Genomic DNA, 25,519 nt, shown 5'->3' with positions numbered 1-25,519 from the left:
AGCTTAACATTGGTGGCAACTAAGTAGAGTTTAGAAAAGACAAGTTTTCTGGAAGGACATAAAAGACTCAAATTACATGTGAATTCATTCTCTCTGTCCGTCTCTCCCTCTCTCCTTGTCGCCCTCCAGCCCTGACTCGACATCAGATACCCACGCATCCCCTTAGCTCTGCTCCAGCTCCCAAGACTGCACCGTTCCTTGTTGTAAATTCTGATCGGTCCAGTTCTTCCTTCGTAAACTGCATGCCACTGACCAGACCTTGGTCCACTCAGTACTGGCTGGAAGCCCAAGGTCAGATGCTCTACTCTCCACTGTGCTGTAGGTGGGGATTTTTCTAGAAGGACAATAAAATAGGTAGGGTTGGCAGAGATGGGCCTGTCTAATACAATCTGGAAAACTATGTGCGTGAGAATAACCATGAAGATTTTCAAAGTGGGCAGTAATGTTGGGGTCGGGGTAGGTGGGTATAAAATGCATGCATTTAGAGGCTCAGATATTGTAAACCTATGATATATTAAAGTAGTGTGGTACTGAGGCAGGACTAGAGAGAAATCAGTGGAACACAAGAGAAAATGTAGAAGTGAACAAAGGATACACACGAGAAACGAGTGTGTGATAGAAGTCAGCAGGGAGAAGATACATCCCCTACAGTTGTTACAACTGGCTAAACATTCAGGGGGAGAAATGAAGGTCTTTTCTCCGAGCTCCTGCTAAGATGAATTCCAAGAGAAGTAAGGATTTCAGTGCAGAAAGTGAAACTGTAGGACATTGAAGAAAATATCGTACTGGGAAAGACTTTCTAAATATAACAGCAGAGACACAGACTACAAAGAAAAGGGAAACATTGGCACTTTATTTAAACACACACACACATACACGCCTTATTATATGTTGAAAAAGGGGAAACAAAATTAAAAGGCAAATGAAAAACTGCAAAAATATTTACTGCGTGTATTGTAGGTGAATGATTCATATCCCTAATAATTATATGGGAAATGTGTTACAAGTCATTTAGAAAGAAACAGATTTGAATTTAAATACAGACAAAGGGTATGGACAGAAAATTCATGGTAACAGTGAACACGGATTAAATGTTTATTTCCACACGAGACTACTAGGCAGTTTCCATGCATTCATTCACTGAACTCTCATTAACTTGGGAATTAGATATAATTGTTACCCCATTTTCAGATGGAGGAGTGAACACTTAAAAGGGGTTAAAGAACTTGCCCCTGCATCAAAAAGCTCCTAACTTCCAGAGCCCAGCGTTAGGTTTGAACGTGGCTGTTAATTAACCCCTGGTATTGACATTGACCCCAGTGCAGCTCTTAATGCAGGAAATCATATTTAAAATTCTACCCCAGTTTACACAACAGAAGCTTGGCCTTGCGATCGAACAATTACTTATTTGCAAAGGGGTGGTGGCTGGAAGAAGGCACGGCTTATCAGACGCTTGAGCAAACCGAGTCACCGAGTCACCGTCACCGGGGCAGGAACATTTACACAGCGTTATCGGCTCTGTTGACTTTCTTCCCAGGAACAAAATGAGAGATCTTCACCAAATTATAATCCCCCCGCCTTTGACCGCAGTGCGTGTGTGTCATTACAGGTTCTCACATGATCCACATTTCATGTTCCCAAAACCTCAGTCCACACAGTCCCCGTGAAGGTTTCTGTGCTTCTTGGTCTCTTAGGAAGCTTTGGTATTTTGTTTGCAATTTGGGGTACCTGCTGTGAGGTTTCTGTGGCGCTCAGATAAACACTTAAATACTCTTTTTTTTCCATATCTTTTTTTGAAAGTTTATTTTGAGAGAGAACGAGCAGGGCAGGGGCAAAGAGAGAAGGGGCGGCAGAGGATTGGAAGCAGGCTCCATGCTGACAGCAAAGAGCCTGATGCGGGGCTCAAACTCACAAACCAAGAGCTTATGGCTTGAGCCAAAGTCGGTTGGTTGCTTAACCTGCTGAGCCACCCAGGTGCCCCAACACTTTGGAGAAGTCTTACTCTCTACGTTTTGTTTTCTTCCTGCTTCTATAGACAAACACTTCTATTAGCTTCTGTTACAGTGTTATTTTTATGTAGGCATGAGTAACTTAGAATATAGTTACTCTTCTTCATGGTAGCATGCAGCCTACACTCCTCTGCATCTTGGTTTTTTTGTTCTTTGCTTTTTTTTTTTTTTTAAGTTTCACTTTAAAATATATCCTTAAGGGGCACCTGGGTGGCTCAGTTGGTTAAGCATCTGACTTTGGTTCAGGTCAAGATCTCACAGCCCTTGAGTTCGGGCCCCGCGTTGGGGTCTTCACTGACCGTGCAGAGCCTGGAACCTGCTTCAGATTCTGTGCCTCCCTTTCTCTGTGTGCCCCTCCCCGACTTGTCTCTCTCTCTCTCTTTCTCTCTCTCTCTCTCTCTCTCTCTCAAAAATAAATAAATAAATAAATAAATAAATAAATAAATAAACAAACATTAATAGTAATAAATAAAATATAAAATAAAAAATAAAAATAATAAATAAACATATATGCCCTTAAGGTTTTTCCCTCTTAGTGCAGAAAACTCATTCTTCTGACACCTGAGCAGCATATCACCGTGTAGCTACGCTATGATTTATTTAAGCCACTCCCTACCTGTAACACTTGGCTTATGTACAGTATTTTGCTGTTATAAATAACGCTGCAGGGAACAGCCACATATACATATTATTTCCTATGTATTTGGGTTTAGCTCCAGGATAAATTCCCAGAGTAGGGCAGTTGGGTCACCAGGGAAAAAACATTTGTACTTTTTTTTTTTAAATATGAAATTTATTGTCAAATTGGTTTCCATACAACACCCAGTGCTCCTCCCAAAAGGTGCCTTCCTCAAGGAAGGCATCACCCACCCTCCCCTCCCTCCCACCCCCCATCTACCCTCAGTTTGAAACATTTGTACTTTTGATAGATAATGCCTAATGGCAGTGGGCCTGCCCACTAAGAATATATGTATCTGTGTCTCTGCCGCCTCTCAATGGACGCTGTTGGGACGCACATGTTACAATTTTATTTTGGGAGTTGGTTCCTTCACTTTAAGGTGTATTAGAAAAAAACATAATTTGCACATCAATCCCACGCGTTCACACTCTGTAAACAGTTTTATTTTAAAATAGGCTTATTTAAGTGAAAGGCCTGCTGAGTTCAAGAAAAATGCCAAGTACATATTATACGTAGCATGTGGATGTGCAGAGGCTCAGGACTGAAGTCTGGGAAAGTGTCCCCGCGATGATTTTTTCTCTTTGGGACATTGGAAGCAAGAGCTTGCCCTTGCTGTGTGCAGGGGGCCCTGTGCTGGGGAGCCGATCCATGAAGCCAGTCCATGAAGTGGGTACTGTTTTTATATCTCCACTTTGTGCACAAGAACCAGAGACTCAGAGAGGTGAAGTCACTTGCCGGAGGTCACACAGTTAACCCCAGAGCCCCTGTTTGGAACCTTCCCTCTGTTCAGCTGGCATTTCCACACCATCTTCGATTTCACCTTGCCCGGCTGCCTCCTGGGAAATGTGCCCTCAGGGGCTTTTGTAGCCTGTACATGTCCAGGCTGCTTTTATTCCTCGTCTGACTGATGTTGGTGTGTGTTTTGTTGGCCTCTACGCTTCAATCCAGTCTCCTGATTCCTGCAGCTTTGCCCCAGCTCCGCCAAATTTCGGCCCACCTGCGGACAAAGCCACACAGCCCATTCAGACCGAGAAAGGCTATTTTGGGCTGTGACTTAGATGTTTAAACATTTTTTTTTCCCTTTTGGTTTCTGATCTGTGCTTCCTTCCTCCTTAGCTGCTTGTGCCTGGAGTCAGGCGATGAACCAAAGATGCTGAGCTGAGATCTGCCTGTCCTCTGGTCCTGGGGGTTGGGGGGTGGCGGTGAGGAACAGCAAGTGGCCTGTCACTGGCCAGTGCTGCGTTTGCGTGAGATGAAGGTTGCCGTCACCTGTAACCCCTGTCAGGTGGGAGACCCTCTGGGGACACCGAGGAGCAGGGAGGCAGACAGGTGATAGGCAGGTGTTCCCAACTCCACTGCCCGTAGCTCTGGAACCTGGCAAACTTGGATTCTAGTCGTGACTCTCCCACTCTCTTGCTTTGTGACCTTGAACAAGTTCCTTCCCTAAGCCTCAGTGGGCGCATCTGGAATACCAGGGTCGTAACAGCTCTTCCCCCATTGGCCATTCTGAAGATTTAATGATGTGATACAGAACAGTTGGCACAGTGCTGGGCAGAGAGTCTGTGTTCGATTCGTGGGGGCAGTAAGAGTCACAGGAGCTCGTTGTCATTTTGTTCTTGTGATTGAGCAATCTCTGCGAGCAGGATCAGAAGTGGTGGGAAACTCAGAAATCCAAGCTCGCCTAGTAGGGAGCGTGAAGGAACCCCAACCACACGAACTAGTGTGGAGAGGAATCATACCAGGGTCTTTGTGGAGACGTGACTCCCAGGGTGGGAGAGATGACCGGGGACCCTGGAAATCAACGGCTGGTACTGGGATGGGGATACAGTAGTTTCAAACCTATTTCTGAAAGCATTTGGCACTGAGCCAGATGAACTCATTCAGGAGTTTAGGGGACATGTTGACACGCGGTAGGTTCCCAGCCAGTGGACTGTAGGTAGAGAGGGTGGGGGGCTCTAAGAGAGGTCAGAAACCGAAATTCCTACAGGGACCAGGCAGGGAGGGGAAATGAGTGAAGCAGGCATGGTGTAAGACAATGGAGAATGGCAGGGACTGTGGAAAACTGGAAGGCTTATCCCTATGCGAGGGGGGCAACCCCTGCTCAGCCCCTGGGAATGTGTGTCCATTGTTGCTGTCAGTTGGGGTTTTTCAAAAAGGGCCAGAGGTTTACATTTTTATCTGACATTTCGTGATTTGTAAATGTAGTCATAACTTGAATTTTTAAGAAGCACCATATGAAGCAAATATAGCTTGTTTGCAAAGCTGATAATGGCCCACGGGTTCCAGATTGTAACCTCTGAGCATCAAGGAGGACCGAGGCCAGGGATAGGAATGGACTATGCATGGACTGGAGGGGACCCAGTCTGTGGGGCCTGGGATGGGGGGATCCAACTAGAAAGATGGGGGAGGGCTCTTTGGATGGGATCTAAACAAGACCATAGGGAAAGTTCTGACTTTGAGGCTACGTGGATCCCCAGGCTCATCCCAGAGCTGGTCAATGGCCACGGCCTCCGAGGCTAGGAAGGGAATGCATTTTGTTCCAAGGCCAGGCTGATGTTTAACCTGTTGCACTGACATTACTGTACCAGTTTTGATAATCGTGAAATACTTTAAAACTGGTTGGGAAATAACTGCCAGGGCCTCTGAGCCTTCTCCTTCTACCTCTCCCCCATTTCTTCCCCTGCCAGCTCCCCACCACCTCTCTATGATCCAGCAACCAAAGAGTTAACTCCCAGCACCGCTGAACCTGCTCTTCCTTCTGATTGGCCAGTGGGCAGTACCTGAGCCAAAGTGATTAGAAATATCTCGATGCTCATCACTGGCTGCAGGTTACAGATGCCTACTTGGATTGGCGTAAGCACAGAGGACCCAGGAGAGTCAGATGGAATTGGAGGACAGGATGCCAGGCCCCTGAGGGACGGGAACCAGGAGCGCCTTCCCTCGGGTCATGCGGCCTTTTGTCTTTGTTCCTCTCTGTTCCTTGGAGCCCACTGTAAAAAAAATGGCCCCCTCAACCCCCGAGCTGCATGATCCCTGGCCTGCCTGTGTTCCACTCACTAAACGTGTGAGTCATTTGAGCCCAGCGCCTACCTCTGCGCCGGTCACCTGTGTCTGGGGAAGTAGGATGTCTCAAAGTGCAAACCCACCCATCTCAGAGATGGTGTTGGACATGAGCAGGCATGGACGGGCACCCTGAGAGATTTTCCTTGTGGGTCGTGGAGTCCCACAGCTGTGGGACTGTGGCTTTATCCCAAGCTCTCCCAGGTGGCAGAAGGGTAGAGGACAGCAGCGGTCAGGGGATGACCTGATTGGTCTGGGTGGTGTGAGGGATGGGGCAGTGGATGGGTGGAGTTGGTACTTATAACTGTGAGCCCTCCTGAAAGCCGGGGCTGGGAGCAAGGTTGGAGGAGCCTCCACAGCCTCTAAATACACAAACTTGTCCCTGCAGCTTGTCTAATTGTCCTTCCTTTCTCCTGTCTGGCTCTAATCGGTCTTGCACGGTACTCCCCAAGCCATTTTCTGAAACAGCACGGGCATTGCTCAGGGGCTCTCAGCGGTTAGCAGGGGTGAATGGAGCCCCACAGCTGCCACCACAGCTCACGAACCTCTTACTAGGTGCCAGCCACTGTGCAAAGCGCTGTGCTGCCAAGGCCGGGGGGCCCTGGGCAAGTCACTGCACCCCTCGGCTCTCATCTGTGAAATGGGTGAAGTACCTACTTCACAGGGATGCTATGTGGACTACATGAGTTAATGCCTGGTCAGTCCCTGCAAAATAGTCCCTGGCATGAGTAAATGCTCAGTAAATGCTAACTCTCACTCATTATTAGTGAGCACCTTCTGTATGCCAAGTACAATATATGCCCCGGAGCAAAATTCCCTCGTGTTGCTTGCAGCTAAGCATTGGAGACATGGGATTAAACATGCAGTTGCAACACAGTGGTTAAATGCTCTGATGGGGAAGATCTGGGAGGGCAGGGTGTGGGGTTTTTGTTTTGTCTCGTTTTGTTTTTGGTTTCTTTCTGCCATTAGAGTGTGAATTCAGCGAGAGCAGGCATTCTGTCTCCTTGCTCACAGTTGTATCCCGATGCTTGGGACCACCCTGGCTCCCAGGAGTCACTTGCTGGGGGAATGAGTGAAGGAAGGAGGTGCTATTGTAGCTGGACCGGAACAGTGGGGCATTAATGAAGTTGGGGAGCAGGGAGAGAAGCTTAGTGCATCCCGGCTTCAGAGCCAGGCAGACCCTGGTGTGAATCCCCACACTGCGGTGGGCCAGCTGAGTGACCTTAGGGAAAATCTCACTCTCTAGTCTGGGCCCATTTTACTGATGCTAAGATGGAAACGAATCGCACCTTCCAAATGGAATAGCTTGAAGGCTGGAGAAAGTGCACGTGAGACATCCAGCATCCGCTTGGCACAGGGGCAGCTCTCGGTAAATGTTTCATTTCCCTTCCCATTCTTTGTGCCACTTGGCATCTCTTGTTGTTGGAGAGACATGAAGGGACGGAGAAGGTTCTTGGTGATACCTAGTCAGAAATGCTCAAAGCCTTCTCCCCGCCCCAAGATACTCTAAGGAGATGTATACATGGAGGAAAGTGAAACCCAGCAAGGAGGCCATTTATTACTATTTGGGATTTTGTCCCAAATCTCAAGGTCGACCTCTTGAGGTCCTCGGAGACCCCTTTTTTCTATACTAGGGAGGCCTCGGGAAATCGAAACCGTAATCAAAAGGAATTCTTGGCTTCTATAAGGTCAACATATCAGGGAACCCGAAGAGAGCACAAGAGCCAAGAAGAGAGAGAGAACTTGCCCCAGGCCACTCACTCCCAACCCTCTCGGGGCTGGACCACGGGATCTGAACCCACCCGTCTCCTGGGAGCTGAGAGAGCTAGGAGACAGAAAGAGAAAGATGACAGGTGCACCTTTCCACACGTGTGCAGGCTCCGCCCACTGAGGCCGGGCCAATCAGTGTCTTGGAATCTGACCAACCAGATCTGTTCTGCTTCGAGGCGAGCGGGGAGTGAGGGAAAGCCCTGAGCTCCCCCTACAGGCCAACCCTGGTCATGAACAGGTGTTTCCCTGGAGCGTTTGAGGCAAGCATTTCTCAGCTCTAAGGTGAATGCCCCCAAAGCCTTCAGTGACTGAAGATGTTTTTAGTCAGCCTTATTAAGGTATTGTTTTCATGCAGGAAAAATTCACCTTTTTTACATACGCTAGAATTCAGTACAGTTTATCTAAAGAATCTTTCAGGAAAAACACTCATCACTTGAATAGCACATGAAATAACATCTACTCATTGTGTCTGTTTATTTTCTGTCTGTCGCAAGAATATCAGTTTTTAAAAATTTTTAATGTTTATTTATTTTTGAGAGTGAGAGAGAGGGTGAGTGGGCAAGGGGCAGAGAGAGAGGGAGGCAGAATCCGAAGCAGGGTCCAGTCTCCTAGCTGTCAGCACAGGGCCTGACGTGGAGCTCGAACCCACGAACCATGAGATCATGACCTAAGCCGAAGTCGGACGCTTAACCGACTGAGCCCCCCAGGCGCCCCGCAAGAATATCAGTTTTAAGAAGGCACCTGCACCCGTAAACTCATGGTGAGCAGAAGGAATGAGGGAAGAGATGGGTGGCATATACCAAAGGCTGCTGTGTCTGATGAGCCCTGGCTGGGAACCCAGGGTCCACGTTCTCAACTTCTGCAGTACACTGTTTCACGGGGAAAGTAGCTTTCCCCCTGGCTTTGGGGGAAGAGAAGAAGGAGCTTTGTAGCGAGTGCAGTGATGGAAGAGCCACTCTCGAGGGAGACAGACACCGTGCGAGCCAGAGGGATATGAACGAGTCCTGTGTAACCAAGAGCAGAGTGTGTATTTGGGGACACAGGTGGGATCATAAGGGAGATGTAGGGATAATAATACAAGAGCGTGTACTGCTTACAGCGTGCCAGCTGGTTCGAAGATCTGTACACAGATGAATGCCTTTATTCTTACCAGTGGTCTAACAAGCTTATAGCATTATCGTTACCTCCACTCTATAGACAAGGAAACGGAAACACAAAGAGGTTAAGTCACTTGCCCAAAGTCATACTGCTGAGAAGAACCCAGCTAGTTTATGCTCCAAAATCTGTACCTTTAACCACCGTACCACACTGCCAGGTTGTGAAGGGCATGCTTGTTAGGGAACCGAATAAGCTGCTGTAACAAATATCCCCCAAATACAGTGACTTAAACAAGACAGAAGGTAGGTTTTCTCTGAGATGTCTGCCCAATGGGACGAAGTCCAAGGCCAGTAGTGTAGCTTTATTCTTTCAACACATGGCTCCAGGTTCGGGCCTGAGATATTTGGTTCCAGTTCCTCCTTCAGAGGAAAGGAGGAAAGGGGCCAGAGAGGCGTGTACACATTCTTTTAAAGGCACACCTATCCCACTGGCCAGAACTTCATCACACAGCCATACCAAAGCTTCCAGGGAGGCTGGGAAATGCGGTCTCTAATTGGGTGGCCACACTGTCTGCTCAAACTCAAGGGTTCTGTTATTAAAGAATGGCTATTGTTGGAAAAACTAGCAGTCTCTGCCACAACCTGCAGACTTTTCACTGGACGTTGAACTCTGTTCTGTAGGTGATGACGTATTAACAAATGGCCTTTAAGCAGGGGGGTTTTATGCTCAGACTTGGGTTTTAGATCACTCTAAAAGTTCCCAAAGCTTGCGCAGAGGATAAAGGGGGAAGAAACAGAATCAAGGGGACCCGGTTAACTGTTAACTGTCTGCTGTCCCAGCAGGCCTTGCTTCAGGCAGGAGTCAGTGGGTGAGGCTCTTGATTGGAGGACTTGAAGCCCAGCAAATGTACTGGGGCTGCTGTGGGACCACCTGCTGTTCTAGTCGTCCACTCGTTCAACAGCTCTTTATTAAATGCACATCTGAGCAGAACTCTGGTGATGGTCCTAACAGGTGTGAGGAACGCTGGGGGCCAGGTGCAGTTCTCGGCGAGTTCTCTGATACTCGATGCCGTGTGAGTCCTTGGCATGCCACGCTGACACTGGTCTCTCTTGTTTGTTTCTCTTGGCCTTAGGACCCCCGGAGCAAACACAAGTTTAAGATCCACACATACTCCAGCCCCACGTTTTGTGACCACTGCGGGTCACTGCTGTATGGACTCATCCACCAGGGGATGAAATGTGACAGTAAGTACATTTGCTCAGTGGCGGCCTCTGGTGGCTGGGCTGCCTCCTCGTGGTTTAGAGCCTCCCAAGTCATGGGTGGGCTGGTGTACCAGTTGTCTGTTGCTCAGTAATGAGCCTCTCACCCCCAAATGTAGCGGCATTGAAGTTAGTGATGCTGGCTTCAGAGCCGTTGGAGGCATGCAGGGTGTGGGCTCAGGCTCAGAGAGGACAGACAAGTCCCACCTTCTCTGTCCGGCAGGGCCGGGGGGGGGGGGGGTGGAAGGGGTTGGAGGAGCCCTTCTAAAGAGACTGGACGGGAGGGGTCCAGCCTGAGCCGCGCCCCTCTGTGCCCTCGCAGCCTGCATGATGAACGTGCACAAGCGTTGCGTGATGAACGTCCCCAGCCTGTGCGGCACAGACCACACTGAGCGCCGAGGCCGCATCTACATCCAGGCGCACATCGAGAGGGAAGTCCTCATCGTCGTCGGTAGGTGGCGCTGGCGCTCCAGCGCCAGCTCCGCGGGTCCCGTCTGTTTTTGGGGGAGGGGAAGCTGGTGGAGGGATGGACAGGGCGGGAAGGGGACTGTGTGACCCTGCCTCCCTCCTCCCCCCACCCCCTCATCACAGTCCCTCCCCGCTGCAGGCATCCTTGGAAAGTGTACCCCTCCCCCTTCCCACTCGCAGCCGATGGGCTGGCTGGAGCTCCGGGAAGTCCCCACTCCCCTTCTCTCCCTCTCCCTTTCCCACCCCCGTTCCTTGTCTGTGGAGTGTCCAGTTCTGTTCCTTTAAGGTAGCCAAGAAGGAATGCTTCGTGCTTCCGCAGACTTTCCCAGTGGGGAAAATAGTCTTGGTGACAAACACCCAATTTGAGACTGTGACAACTTGGGCAGGAGGAGGGACGCAGTGTGCATCGCTGGGGGCGTTCCCGTATTTGAAATATTTCTTTCCTAAACCTGACGGTGGCTGCGCTGGTCCCCGTTCTATTATTCCCTGTACTTTTTGCACTTCTGAAATATCCATACAAGAAAGAGGGAGAATACAGCCGGTTGGGGAGGTGCAGGGGGGACTAGGGGAAGACAGGAGCAGGGCATCTGTTGCTCCTGGAATAGAACATTCAAGAAATAATTGGCCCTGACATGCGGAGCTCCAGCAAAACGGAAATGCAGCTGTGGGGAACTGGTAAATACTGAGCCATAAAGCTACAGTAAAACGCACACAAGAACAGGACTAAAACTTTGGAGGAATTCTCTCTCAAAGCCTTGTGACACAAATTATAGACTTTATAACTAATCCATACAAACAAGGTTTTATGAGTTGGTAACTTAGGAAACTGATCACAGAAGGGACTGATTTTGCAAAAATTGGGTCTGCTTCTGAGGCCCCAGATTGGTTCAGTAGCTCTGTGCAGGGAGGGGCTTTGCTTAAACCATGTAAAAATATCCCTGTAAACTACATCCCTGTTTTAAACTGAGGTTCATGATACCCAGTGAGCTCTTTAGAAACGTGCATTCCATTGAGTTGCTTTTTCCTTTAAAAGGAAGGCAAGCGGCCGATTTCTTGCCATAGGGATGTTTGGAGGAACCCCGGGGAGAAGCATGCTGGTTCTGGAGAAGAGGGTTTTCCTAGCTTCCTGGCGCTGGGGTTGGGCAAAAATGAGACCCTCCTGCCCTCTAGTGTCATTCTCTAGGAACTACGCCGGCTCAGATAATGTTATTGGGGGCAGCCAACATTTATGGAACCCATCGTACACATGACCTGACTTAGTATAATGCCCTCAAAGTCCATCCATGGTTCCCACCAAAAAAAAAAAAAAAAAAAGGAAATGATAATTATGTGATGTGATAGAGGTGTTAGCTGACGCTCTGGCAATAATCATATCACAATATATAAATGTGTCAAATCAACACATTATATACAAACGTACATAGCATTTATATGCCATCTATATTTCAGTAAAAAAGCCTTTCACATTATCTCTTTAATCCCCACAACAACCATTGTGAAATATCTACTATGCTCATTTTATGAATGAAGATAATTTAGAGGAGAAGTTAGGCTTCCAGGAACATACACCATTAGTAATGACAATAATAAAGCAATAGCTAACTTTGGAATTGTTTCTAATGTGTCAGTCACTGTGCAGAGCACTTACAGGCATTATCTTGTTTACATTTTTTTAGTAACTCTAATGAGCTGAGTAGTAGTATCATTCTACTCTTCAGGAAATAGGCTTAGAAAGGCACTTTATCATCTAGGTCTGGTGGACTCTCTAGTACAATATACTGGGTTGCTTTTTAGTTTGGTTCTCCACCCCCCCCCATGTATTTCCTTTGTGGTTTTGCTAGGTTACCTCTTAGGGGCATTTCTTGAAGAGTCTTTTTCTGATGTGGTACAATATAGCATCCCTTCAAATTCAAGGTCAAAGTCTTCCCCTTTATTTGCAGATCTGCTTGGGTGTATCTTGATCACAAGCTGATGATTCCCTGGCAGTCCCACTATATGCCTATGAACCAAGGGTATATAATTTCCTAGAGCTGCTGTCCTGAAGTGCCACAAACTGGGTGGCTTGCAACAGCAGGAGTTTATTCTCTAGCTGTTCCAAGGCCAGGAGTGTGAGATCAAAGTGTCAGCAGACTTGGTTTCTTCTGGAGAACTCTGAGGGAGAGTCTGTTCCATTCTTCACTCTTAGTTCCTAGTAGTTGCTATCAATCTTCGATGTTCCTTGGCTTGTAGGTACATCATTCCGGTCTCTGCCTTCATCATCACATGGCATTCTTCCCTGGGTGTCTCTGTGTCCAAGGTTCCTCTTCTTATAAGGACACTAGTCATTGGATTATAGCTCCTCTAATCTAGCATGACCTCATCTTAACTTAATTGCATTCACAAAGCCCTTATTTCCAAGTAAGGTCACATTCACAAGTACTGGGCTTGGGACATGAATATATCTTGGGTGGGGGGGACATAATTCAACCCATAACAAGGGGAAAGGAGGGAAGTTGGCTCCTTTAAAGTCAGGGGCAGCATATCTGCATGCCCAGGGTTCTGATAGCATTGATTCATCAGCTGTCAGTTTTCAGAGTTCTCTAAAAATAGAGACGAGAGGGAGATTTTTGTTCAAGTGATTTATTGGGGCTGCTCACAGGAGAAGAGTGAGGACAGAGCAGGAAAAGCTAAGCAAGAGAATGGTCTCCATTGAACACTAGCGTCAGCCTGATCCTCCCTCCATGAGGCAAGGGAGGTGGCCTATGAGGGTCAGTCCACCGTGGACTGCATTGCCCTCCCCCGCCCTTCATATGTTGAAGCTCTAACCCAGTGGAATAGTATTTGGAGATGGGGTGTTTAGGAGATAATTAGGAGTTGCCGCAATCATAATGGTGAGGCTCTCTGATGAGACTAGTGGCTTAAGAAGAGGAAGAGAAATAGATTTCCCTCTCTCCACCATGTGAGAGCACAACGACAAGGCGGCTGTCTACAAGCCAGGAAGAGGGCTCTCACCAGGAGCTGAAGTGGTGTGCACCTGTTATTTGACTTCCCTGCTTCCAGGACTCTGAGGAATAAATGTTTGTTGTTGTTGTTTAATTTTTTAAAAATGTGTATTCATTTTTTGAGAGAGACAGAGTATGAATGGGGGAGGGGAAGAGAGAAAGAGAGAGAGAGAGAGAGAGAAACACAGAATCTGAAGTAGGCTCCAGGCTCTGAGCTGTCAGCACAGAGCCTGACGTGGGGCTCGAACCCATGAACTGTGAGATCACGACCGGAGATGAAGTCAGATGCCTAACCGACTGAGCCACCCAGGCGCCCCTTAAGTGTTTGTTGTTTAAGTCACCTAGTCTGTGGTGTTCTGTTTTGGCAGCCTGAGCTTACTGGATGGTCAATCTTTGCTGCAGGCTGCTGGGGTCAGAGGTGGGAGGGTGGTGTCCTCCCAAGCTAGGTGGCTTCTGTGTGGCTGAGGGTGATTATCTGGACACAGGGGCACCGGTGAGCCTTTCATGGCCAACACTCACAGCAGCTGGGAGATGGGTGCGTTGACCCAGTGTGGAAGGTCTTGGATGCCCAGATGTCCCTCCTTTCTCTCAAGCATCCTTCTGGTTTTGTGCTTAGGTCTCCAGGCCCTCCTGCCTGACCTCAGCCAGGTAGATCAGAGAGGAGAGCGCCCTTCCCAGCAGTGCTAGGGCCAAGTCATCTCACCTGTAGACTGTAGAGGTGCGTTCAGTGTCAGGACCTTCTACTCATCAGCCCAGGACACTTTGCCATGTTCTCTGAATGTCACATGCTCTTCAGAAGTCCCATCGTGTCCAGAGGCCAGGTGCTTGTGAAAGATCTGAAGGTTTCCTCATCTCCCGTGGCTCCTGAAATCCAGGCTTGAGGTCTGCTGTCAGGGATCTTGCAGGTCAAGATCAGAATGGAAATCTGATCAGTTCTCTTTGTTTTAAAAACTGATTCGTGGCTTCTCATTGCGTTAGGACAGAGAAGTCTCATGTGGCGGCCTCATTCTCTCTTCTCTGTCTCTTCTGCTTTTCTCTGAACCCTTCATCCTCTCCAGGATGCCCCCCCCCCCCACCATTGGACAACCTCTACACCTTCTGTTCCCTCAGTCTGGAATGCTCATCTTTGCCCTCTCGTCTTCTTCCTGCAGGTAACTCTTCCCCCTTCTTGCAGGCCTAGCTCACCCTCACCATCAGGGAAGCTTCCCCTGACCTCCCACTATACTGGACACTCATGGTACCCTGAACTTGAGTTTGTGTCAGGTGCGGTTTCGTGTTGGCGTGATTACGCCTACCTCTCCCGCTGGGCTTTAAGCTCCATGAGAGCAGGACAGTGTCTGCTTTGGCTCACACTCTCCCCAGCACCTTGATTGATGGACATCACTAACTATTTGTGGCATCCGCGGATGTATGTATGAATGATACACCACTCTCCTAGGAAGGGAGACCACACAGAAACTCTTAAGGACCACGTCCAAGGTAAACAGCAAGTATTACTGAGACTGGGACCTACTCTTTGGAGCCATGACCACTGTCATTCCCTGGACAATGCAGAAAAAACCCAGAGCAGTGGGACTTGTAGAATAATAGAAAACCATATAGACATCATGAGGCTGAGCGTTATCACGGGAGCAGGCAATGCAATGTAGGAAAGCCCAGATCAAAGTTGTGCGATGCTCCTTGAGTTTACAAAGCCCAGGTTCTTATACATATCAACCCCTTTCAATTCAGTCTCTCTCTATTAACGTAACAACTGGCATCCCATTATTTACATTCTCATCTACCTTATGGCTGTCTGCAAATCCTTAACCATATCCGTATTTGTATCCATAACTCTATCTCACAAAAATTGGGACTGCTTGTGAAGAAAAGCAGAAGGAGCAATTATTTTGATGTTTCTCTTTAAGATCCCTGTTCAGAGTCCTCCCCATTGAATTGTGCTGTACAGAACCTTCTTAGACTGAAGCATCTCCCAGAAAGAGTTAGGTACTCCCAATATTATGGTATTTTAATCCTTTCCAAGATCTGATATTCACACATCAAAAGGAGAAGAGCACCAAAGAGACATAAGTCCTTGACAGGCTGTTGGGAAAAGTTGAGGATCACATCTACCTATACACCTTATCCCAAAAGAGATTTCAAAAGCACTCTTAGGAGAAAGGAAATCGATGTTGAAGGCTCACAGAAGACTCTCTTGTTATTTAAAGACTGTTTCAGGGTAGAGAAGGTTTTGGCCATCATGGGGACTCTAACAATGGGAAAAGAGTATACGAAAACCTATGAGGGTGCCTTCGCCTTGATATTCCACTTGGGTATCTTTCTAAAGATAAAGCCAATATGGCAGGACATGGCCAGAAGAGCAGAGGGCAGACTTGGGTATGTGCTGTACCCTGAGGGGTGAGGTGGGAGGTGTGGGAGTAGTTTGGAGTGATTCAGTGTTTGCAGTATGAGAAAAGTGGCATCTTATGGGCAGAAAAGTAAGGTGAGCTCCCTAAGCATAGGTATTCATTCATTCAGGAAGGGCCTGAGTACCAGCTTGGATCTGATGACCAGTGACATCTAGTCCTTGTCTTCAGGGAGCTCACAGCCTGGGGGGGGGGGGGGGGGGGGGGTGATTGTGTCGTAAGGTGACATACTGTGTTGGTACCTTGGGGGCATGCAGAGGGGCACCTGAAGCCTCCCAAAGGGAACCATGGCTGACTTGAGTCTGTAAGATGTATAGGAATTATCTGGATGGAGTGAGCTTTGTGCCAAGGTACTTGAGAGAGAAAAAAAACAACTAGCTGTGTTTATTAAGTGCTTCTTGCATGCTGTACATAGATCGGTTCATTGATCTTCACAGCCATCCTCTGTCATGGGTGTTATTATCATCCCCCTGTCACAGGTGAGGAAACTGAGGCACAGAGCCAGTTGAATAACTTTCCAGGAGCCGCACAGCAAGTGGTGGGTCTCACGTTTGAGCCCAGGCAGTCTGGCTCCACAGCCACATTCTCACCAGGATACCATGTCCCAGGGAGAAGGAATACCGTACATGGTGCACATGAGTGGGGACACCAGAATGGCAGGGGCTGTAGGAGACTATTAGCTCTTGAGTGTGGCTTTCTTTCCCTACATTCTGGCTATAAACTCCTCCAGAATCCATTCACTCACTCTCCCAGTCATTCACTTATTCATTCAACAATATCAGTTGAGTTTCTACTTTTCACCCAGCGTATTCTAGACCCTTGAGTTACAGCAGGGGATAAGACAGGTCTCTTTGCCTGGATGAACATTGGCCTTGCCAGTGCCCTTGGGACCCTTGGGGTCTTTTCTTACCTTTCTTCCTTCTATTAGCCATAAGGAGTCTCATTCTTGTCATGAAAATCCACTCCCCTTCAAAACTTTTTTTCAAGACACTCAGTGCCCACAAATCCCCTACATTAATGTGATTTCCTCTTTAAAACCTCTGAGGTTTGGAAGTTTGGGACACAGAGCAAGAATGACCTGAAGGCTGTTTCTGCTTTTGGCATCACCACGCACTTCTACTGAGCTGACTTTCTGCTTTAAAGGGAAAGAGAAGAGGGGGAAGAGCAGGAAAATGTGAAGAAAGAGAGTACAGATAGAATAATATCTCAAAATATTTTCCAGCCATGCATCAATTGCAGGTATATAAAATGATCATAAATTAGGCCACTAGGACCCACTAGGGGGCAGTCTCTGCCTTCAAAGCCATTCCTCCCCACAAAGGATCTTTTTATAAAGATGCCCAAGTTTTACAGAATGAGATGAAACCACAGCATCATCATTGCCCATAACGGACACAGAGTACAGCTCAGCCCCCTCTCCCTTACCTCTGTTAAACAGGTGGGTCACTGAGGCCCAGAGAAAGGAAGTAACTTCTGAAAGCCATTCGTTACGGAACAGGGGTAGGATCCAGTTCCTGTGGATTTCCCCCTCCCTTATATGTTACTGCTTAGTATTTTTCCCCAATGTTGTATTAAGAGAAATGTCCAACATACAGCAAAGCTGAATGAATTAAATTTTTTTCAATGTTTATGTGTATCAGAGAGAGGGAGAAAATATGAGCAGGGGAGGGGCAGAGAGAGATACAGAATCGGAAGCAGGCTCCAGGCTCTGAGCTGTCAGCGCAGAGCCCGATGTGGGGCTGGAACCCACGAGCTGTGAGATCATAGCCTAAGCCGAAGTTGGACGCTCACCCGACTGAGCCACCCAGGCAACCCCCTCCTTTTTTTTAAAAAATGATTATTCATTTTTGAGAGACAGAGAGAGAGAGAGAGAGAGCGAGCGAGCATGAGCAGGGGAGGGGCAGAGAAAGGGCAACAGAGGATCCGAAGCGGGCTCTGTGCTGACAGCAGTGACCCGATGCTGGGCTCGAACTCATGAACTGTGAGATCATGATCTGAGCTGACGTTGTAAGCTCAACTGGACTGAGCCACCCAGGCGCCCCAAAGCTGAAAGAACTTTACAGGGCAAACCATTTGTTCACCCACCTAGAACCTGCCATTAACATTTACTACACTTGCTTAATCACTGTCTGTCCCCCTTACCCTCCCTGCATCGACCAGTCTTATTTTTGACACGTTTCAAAGCAGATCGAAGACAGCAATTTAGTTTTTCTCCTAAACACTGAAGCATGCAAACCACCAGCTAGAAGACAACATTTATTTATGGTTGTGGTGTTTCTTTACATTTGAGGTAAATTTGCAAACAGTGAAGTGCACACATCTTCACTGTACGATGGCTGAGTTTTGACAAATACGTTCTGCTGTGTCACCTCAACCCCCATCAAGTTAAGCCTTTTTTTTTTTTTTTTTTTTTTTTTTTAGTGTCACAGCTGCCACTGAGGGTCTGGTAAAAGCTGCGAACACCATCTGTCCTCAGGAAAGTGCCCAGTGTGTGCAGACATGAGTGCCCCACACACCCCACACACATGTGGGAGCTGTGGTAATGGGGCCGCCATGGCACCACGAGCCCTTAGACTACATCACACTCCTTAGTTGTTGGCTTTTTTGTTTTGAGAAAGTAATGCAGTAAAATGGGTTTGTTGAAAATACTTCATTGTGTGCTCACTGGAGAGCAAATTGCCCTGAAACAAAGCCGGCAAGACACCCGCTGCTCTTCATTGTTTTTTTAATGAAGAAATTGAGTTAAATCATGTCTCTGTCTATGCAGCTTTAGCCGTTTTTCTCAGTGCATCCTGGATAGTTGTTTGCACACCTGTGAGGCCAGGGGATCCTTGCCCACCCTTCCTTTGAAGCCTTATTATGGGCTGTGAGGTACTCAAAAAGACAGAGTTGTTTGGAGATGGAGGGAGCCAAACTCATTCTACTCAGTGTTCTTTCCCCTCTTCCTAATGTTTACTCTCATCAGAATTATCAAGCCCAGGGGCGCCTGAGTGACTCAGTTCGTCAGGTGTCCAACTCTTGATTTTGGCTCAGGTCGTAATCTTACAGCTTGTGAGTTCGAGCCCCGTGTTGGGGCTCTGTGCTGACAGTGTGGAGGCTGCTTGGGAATCTCTCTCTTTCTCTCTCTCTCTGCCCCTCCCCCACTGGCGCTTTCTCTCTCAAAAAATAAACTTAAAAAAAAAAAAGAATTATCAAGCCCAGATCACTATCTGAGGTCCCCAGGCCTCAGGATATGCTGGGTGTACAATTTCGGATCCCGAATGCCTGCTGAATTGTGTAGAAGGCGGCACGGCCAGGACCTGCAGGGCTGTGACTTGTTACTGCCTTTCAGAAAGTGGTTTGGTAACATTTGTTAAAACATGCATATATATGCACACTTTGTTTTTCAGGTTTCCCATTTGGGAGTCTGTCTTATTGAAATAAAACACTAGCATGCAAGGAAACAAAGTCCAGAACAAGCATGTTTAATTGATACTTTGTGGTGGCAAAGAATTGGAATCAGCCTAGTTAGGGCATCTCCATTTTATGGGCTATTATGCAGTTGTTGTAAGTAGCGAATTAAGGGGCACCTGGGTGTCTCAGTCAGTTGAGCGTCTGACTTTTGATTTTGGCTCAGGTCATGATCTCAGAGTCGTGGGACTGAGCCCCACATCGGGCTCTGTGCTGAGCGTGGAGCCCGCTTAAGATTCTCTCATCTCTCTCCCTCTGCCCTCTCCCCTGTGTGCTCTCTTTCTTTCTCTAAAATAAAATAAAGAGAAAATAGTGAATTAAAATGGGTGCATGGAGCTTCTGTGGACCTGGTTATATTCTGTTTTTTGATATGGGAACTAGTAGCACACATGTATTCACAAACTGTACAATTAATGACTTGTATACTTTTCTATAGTGTTTTACACTTCATATTATACTTTTGTTAAACATTCTAAATAATTAAAAACAAAACGCTAGTAGGTTAGAGCTACAGCTGTTGATCTGGAGCAGGGTTGGCAAACTATGGCCTGTGCATATGGCCACTGCACGCTTTTGCAAATAAAGTTTTATTAGAACATAGCCACATCATTCATGTACATACTGACTATGGCCACTTTGGTGACATAATCGTGAGTTCATTGAGTGGCTGTGGTAAAGCCTGGATGATCTGCAGAAAGTAAAATTATTACTTTCTGGCTCTTACCAGAAACAGTTTGGCAACCCTTGACCTGGAGGAACATCTTTGATGTAATATTAAGTGAGAAGATCAGGTTGCATAAAAATATATTTTGTATGATCTCATTTCGAAGAAATAAACGGCGGCAACAGACACTTCCTGTGTGTGAAGTGATGTGTGTGTATTTTTATAAGGATGGGAAGGAAGGTGTGGAGGGATACAAACCAGGGTGTAAACACCGGGATCGCAGAAGGATTGGGAAGCAGGAGCAGAGAGAGACTGGGGTTGCGGAGGGCGCTCTTTATATGTCTTAGGAACCGATTCTCTGGTTGCAGTAAACCTATTACTTACAAGTTGTGATTTTTCAAACGTAAGATAAAAATCTCCGAATAGGAAAAATGAATTCAAATGAAATTCTCCACCCGCAGTAGCAGCGAAAAGTAAGCGGCCGATGCCAGCGACAGGGTGTTTGTGGCTTCTGGGAGGACTGCTGGGTGAGTCTGAGCTGGGGCAGAGCCGGGCCCAGGCCCTGCCTGGGTGTTTGCGGGTTTTCGTTGTCACTAGCGTGCGCCTCTGTGTGACATTCATCCTGTGAGCTGGGCCTGAGTTCTGACCCTCCTGGTGTTTGCCATTTGATGCCTGTTTGCAGCCCTTTTAGCAGCACCTCCCTGGCGAGATCCCTGAGACACACAACCCGCCCGCCCCCTCCACCCCGCCCCCAGGTCTAACTTCCTTGACTCAAAAAGCTTGTAATACTCTGGTGCCTTCCGATTCTGTTCCCCGTAGCGTGGCCGCCCCAAGCCTCAGAGTTTCATTTGGGGGCGTTCACGCTTCAGGAATCGCAAGGCACCAGCTGCGCTAAGTGGGGCCTGTGGACCAGCGGCATCGGCACCAGCTGGAGAGCTGGTTCGAAATGCAGAGCCTCGTGTTCCATCCAGGCCTGTGGAATCAGAGTCTGCATTTCCACAAAATCCCAGGTCATCTGTAAGCACTTTAAAAACTCCATCACCCTTGCTCAATCGAAATGAAACAGGAGGGTGTGCCGTGTCCACTAGGTGGCAGGCATTACCCATGCTCTGCTCCCACACAGGCGGCCACAGGCGGACGGACGTGCCTGGGATGGTTTTGTGACATCCAGCCTCACCTTGGCTGTGGTATTTCAGAGGTCACAAAGCTTCGGTGTGTCCTGGACCTACCTGCTTGCCCTGGGGTAGACCTCGTGAAGCACGAGCGCCTGGCATGAGTCGCTTGTGTAAAATGACCCAGAACCTTTCCTCCCTGGTTTGCCTTTGACTCCCAGCATCCAGAGGGAGAGGGCTTACCTAGCTCTCCAGTCACCAGCCTCCAGCCTGCTTTTCTCATTGACTTGCTGCGAGTCTGTACTAATTGGAGGCCAATATAGTCTGGCTTTGGAGGAAGGGCTTTGTGGAGTCAGGCCTGGGTTCGAATATTGGCTTCCCTACTTCTTCAATAACAGGGTGCCTCCTGTGTGTGGGCACTACTTACTATTACAAATAAGACACCTGCTCTTGTGGCCCCTGGGTTCTTTCTAACAGTCAAAGAGGACGGTAAAGTCGACAAAATACTTTCAGACCACAATAAAGGCCATAAAGAGAGTAAAAACAGCAGAGTGTTGTGATTGAGGGTGGCCTTCGGGTGTGAGCAGGCATGATAGCTTTTGGTTGAGACCTGCATGATGAGCAGAAGGGAGCCAGCTCCTGAAATCCAGGGGAGGGACATGCCAGGCAGAGGGACAACACAGCCAAAGGCCCTAGGGAGGAGAGAGGTGGGCTTAGGCATTATGTTCGGAACTGACAGGAAGTGGGGTGGCTGGAGCCTAGTGATGGGGGTGGTGGGGGGAGGAGGCTGCAGGGGACTTAGATCCTGGGAGTACTTGTGGAGCCAAGGTCACTGTGTTCAGTCATTGCCGTCCTTAGTCATTTTATTTTGCTCATTCCTTAAAGAATCTGAGCACCTGCCTCTGGTCACCCAGTCGACACATGGGGGAGGCAGGGTTTGCACCCAGGAGCCGTCTGTTGGATTCCAGCATATCAGGGCATCTGTTGGAAAGATACAGTTTGAGGCTATGAGGGTATTAGAGACACAGCCAGCACGCCAAGGGGAGAGTGGCAGGAGGTGGTTTAACGTTGGCAATTCCCTGAGTGCACAGATTAGCATCAAGCCCATAGGAGAGACCTCATCTTTTGCCTGTTGCCTCTATGGGGTCCCCACCTTTCTTGCAGTTGTAGTTTTGGTGAGGGAGGGAGCAGTATGGGCCCAAGACATCCCAGAGAGCTCCCTGGAGGAGGCAGCGTGGGTACTGGATAGAGGGGGAGGGAAGAGAGGAGGGCTGATGGTTGACACCTAATGGATGTGCACATGACCCCAGTGCTGGGTTGGCCGCCTCGGGGAAGAAAAGGCTAAAGGGGTGGGTGGTGAGGGGATACTGTTCAAGATCTTGAGCTGCCTCTCCGACTGACTGGGGTTCTTTCCTGCTGCTATTGCCAGCAAGAAACAGAGCAGTAACAACACTTGGGGGGAGAGGTGCCGGGCCCCGGGCTGCATAAGTCCCTTCCCAGTCACCTCCTGAAATCCCATCAATGACCCTATGAGATAGTTGCTAATATCATGTCCATTTTACAGATGAGGAAACTGAGGCACCAAGAGGGGGGGGGGTTCAAATAATTTGCCCAAGTCAAATGGCCGGGGAGGAGTGCAACCGGGACTTGATCCCGTCTGTCCTGCCTCTGTCCTGAGCTGGCAGGTGGTGATGGTGGAGACTATTAGCAGCTTCCTTTTCTAAAATTTGTTTTTAATGTTGATTCATTTTTGAGAGACAGAGACAGAGCACGAGCAGAGGAGGGGCAGAGAAAGAGGCAGACACAGAATCCGAAGCAGGCTGCAGGCTCTGAGCTGTCAGTACAGAGCCCGACATGGGGCCCGAACTCACAACCACAAGATCATGACCTGAGCCAAAGTCGGATGCTTAACTGACTGAGCTACCCAGGCACCCCCTACAGCAGCTTTTCTTTTCTTTTCTTTCTTTCTTTTTTTTTTTTAACATTTATTCATTTTTGATAGAGAAAGATAGAGACAGAGCATGAGTGGGGGAGGGGCAGAGAGAGAAGGAGGCACAGAATCTGAAACAGGCTCCAGGCTCCGAGCTGTCAGCACAGAGCCCGACACGGAGCTCAAACCCACAAACCGTGAGATCATGACCTGAGCTGAAGTCAGACGCTCAACCTACTGAGCCACCCAGGCCGCTTCCTTTTCTAAAACACTTGACATGTGCTTGTCTGGTGAGCTCTACAGGCATTCCCTCAGTGAATCTGGCTCACGACTTCCCCTGTCAGTGTGCTTCTTTCCATTCTATGGAAGAGGAAACAGAGGCGCAGGGCCTGGCTCCCTTGTGTGATGGAGATTTTGCTTCATAGGATTCCGTTTTCCCAATGCCCCCATTCATCAGTTTATCTCCTTTGGGAGTATGAGAGCCAGTGTTTGCTGGATTGTGAGCCTGGAATGATGCCCCCTCTTGAAGGCAGCCTGTCTTTTTGCAGAAAGGCAGACTTCACTGGCCAAGACCTGCCCAAATGCGCATCTTGTAGGGTCATTGAGAGAAGCCCACCGGCAGTGTATGTAAAGTGTTTAGAACACCACCTGCTATGTCCCAGGGGTGCTGTATGTATTTGCTGTTCTTTGGGTTGGCATGGTTTTCCCTGCCCTTTCTGAGTTTCCTGGCTGATTTTTGCTGGATTTGCCGAATTGGGAGTTTCCTGTTGAGTGACGTTTTTATTTCCTTCCAAAGTGGCCATGTCAGGACGTGGGTTTCCCGAGGCAGAAGTCCAGCTTTTCGGAGACCCCGCCTGTAACGGGCAGGCAGAGAGAGCTTTGGTCAGAGGCACCCCCAATGCATGCCAGCTGTTGTTATTTCTCTCGTTACCTCGCTCCCTGGCTCCGTGTGTCCTGGAAAACTTATGAGACTTGGGCCGAGTCTTTTACGAGACATTCGGTTCTGCTTAAAATGGCCTGTGAGATGGTATCTGGCGAGCGAGGTGTTCAGGGCACATGACTTGTAAATCTGCCGCCTGAAGACACGTTGTCCCAATTATATACACAGCCAGCATTTACTGAGCATTTACTATATGCCAGGTGTTTTAAGGAGACCATCTCAAGTCATGTTCACCTCGAACCTTTGAAGTTTTCCCCATTTTTCAGGGGAAGAGGCTGCATGTGGGAAACGTTAAGCAACCGGCTTAAAAATCGCAGTTATGAAGTGGTAGGCCAGATCCCGGGCTGTGTGATTCCGGGGCCTGTTCTTGAGTGCTCTGGGTCAGCTCAAGCTAGTTAGGAATTGAGGGCATCCAGAGAGGGAGAGGGATAGAATAAAGTTCACAGCAGAGTCTTGAAAGCATTCTCATTTACAAATAAAAAGGTGTTCACGGGGTGTGCAGGTTACACTGGGAAACATCAGGATACAAAGGGGTTTGAGCATGGGGGAGGGGCAGGGCTCCATGGCAGAACCCACTGCTCATCTAGCGCTGTGGGTGCTGGGCCTTGCGAGGCTTCGGTATTCAGGGAAATCAGAGCCACTCTGAGGACCATGGAACAAGGGGTTTACCGGAGGAATTAGATCTTACGCAATCTTGGAGAAGCTGGGGACGGGAAGATCTCTGGGAGGGGGAGTCAGGAGACCCGGAGGAAGGACCACGGCACAGGTGGATGGGGTGAAGTTAGTGGGCGATCCCAGAAGCCAGGCCCAGCGAGCTGCTACAGCGGATATTAATGAACTTGGGGAAGCTTCTCCTTAGCTCATCCAGTACAGGTACACTAGGAGGCTGGCATTGACCTGAAGACATTCTTAGGTGCCCTAGCATCTTTCAGTTCCCAGGTGAAGCTGCCCCAGCTCCTTCAGCCACTTGCTAACACCTAACCCACAGCCCGGAGCCCCAGTGGGTGTAGGTGTGCACCTCCTCACCTGCACGAAGCCAGAGCTCTTCCCAGACCCCTCTCCAAGTGAAAGAGCTCCCGTATCCAGCAGGAGGCCCCGCGTGAAGGAGAATCCTCCAGGGCTACGGCAAAGAGAGGGGTTGTCACCTTCCTTGTTCTATGTCGGTGGCTTTCAGTCTTTCCTGACCGCAGCCCGCTATGCTGTGTGACAGATCACGGACACACGCGCACATTCACAACTGAAATCGAGCCGTCACGAAATAATACTCTCCTCTCCTCAAGCCAGTGCGGCACTCTGCTGTGGTATCTTTCCTTCCACAGCCTTGTATTCTGGTCTGTTCCGTTCTCCTTCCTTTAAGAAAATCTTTTAAGAAAAATGGCCTAGACTCTCTCAATTGATTTCACTGACGGTTGACCTGCCATTTGAAAAATCAGTGTTGTAGTCAACATGATTCCCTTTCTGCATCCCGAGATGACATTATTCTTTTGTTTGCAGGGTGGGGGGTGGGGGTTTGGGCTCAGGCCAGCCACATCGCCCTATTGATTTATCATGGGTTTACAGTCAGTGAAACCTCTCCGCCTACCACACCAGGTGCTGCTGGCCTACGTTCCCCATGTTCTTATGCAGGTTTTTGGTTTTTTCCAGACTCAGGGTTGGGCCGGATGTATTTCATCTTCTTGGCTGTGGCCCTTTTC

General features: G+C 48.5%; 1 protein-coding gene across 3 annotated transcripts in view; it reads left to right on the top strand.

Moving 5' to 3' along the window:
* Positions 1–25,519, top strand: part of PRKCB (protein kinase C beta) — a 329,538-nt gene that overhangs the window by 155,672 nt on the left and 148,347 nt on the right. For all 3 annotated transcript variants that reach the window (XM_043560272.1, XM_043560271.1, XM_043560273.1), the window contains 2 exons: positions 9,749–9,860; positions 10,198–10,326. In XM_043560272.1, the coding sequence (XP_043416207.1) occupies positions 9,749–9,860; positions 10,198–10,326 (241 nt within the window). The remainder of the gene's footprint in view (positions 1–9,748; positions 9,861–10,197; positions 10,327–25,519) is intronic.

The sequence above is a fragment of the Prionailurus bengalensis genome, chromosome E3 (assembly GCF_016509475.1).
Source record: "Prionailurus bengalensis isolate Pbe53 chromosome E3, Fcat_Pben_1.1_paternal_pri, whole genome shotgun sequence".
NCBI classification, from domain to species: Eukaryota; Metazoa; Chordata; class Mammalia; order Carnivora; family Felidae; genus Prionailurus; species Prionailurus bengalensis.
This window is presented reverse-complemented; position numbering and strand designations above follow the sequence as displayed.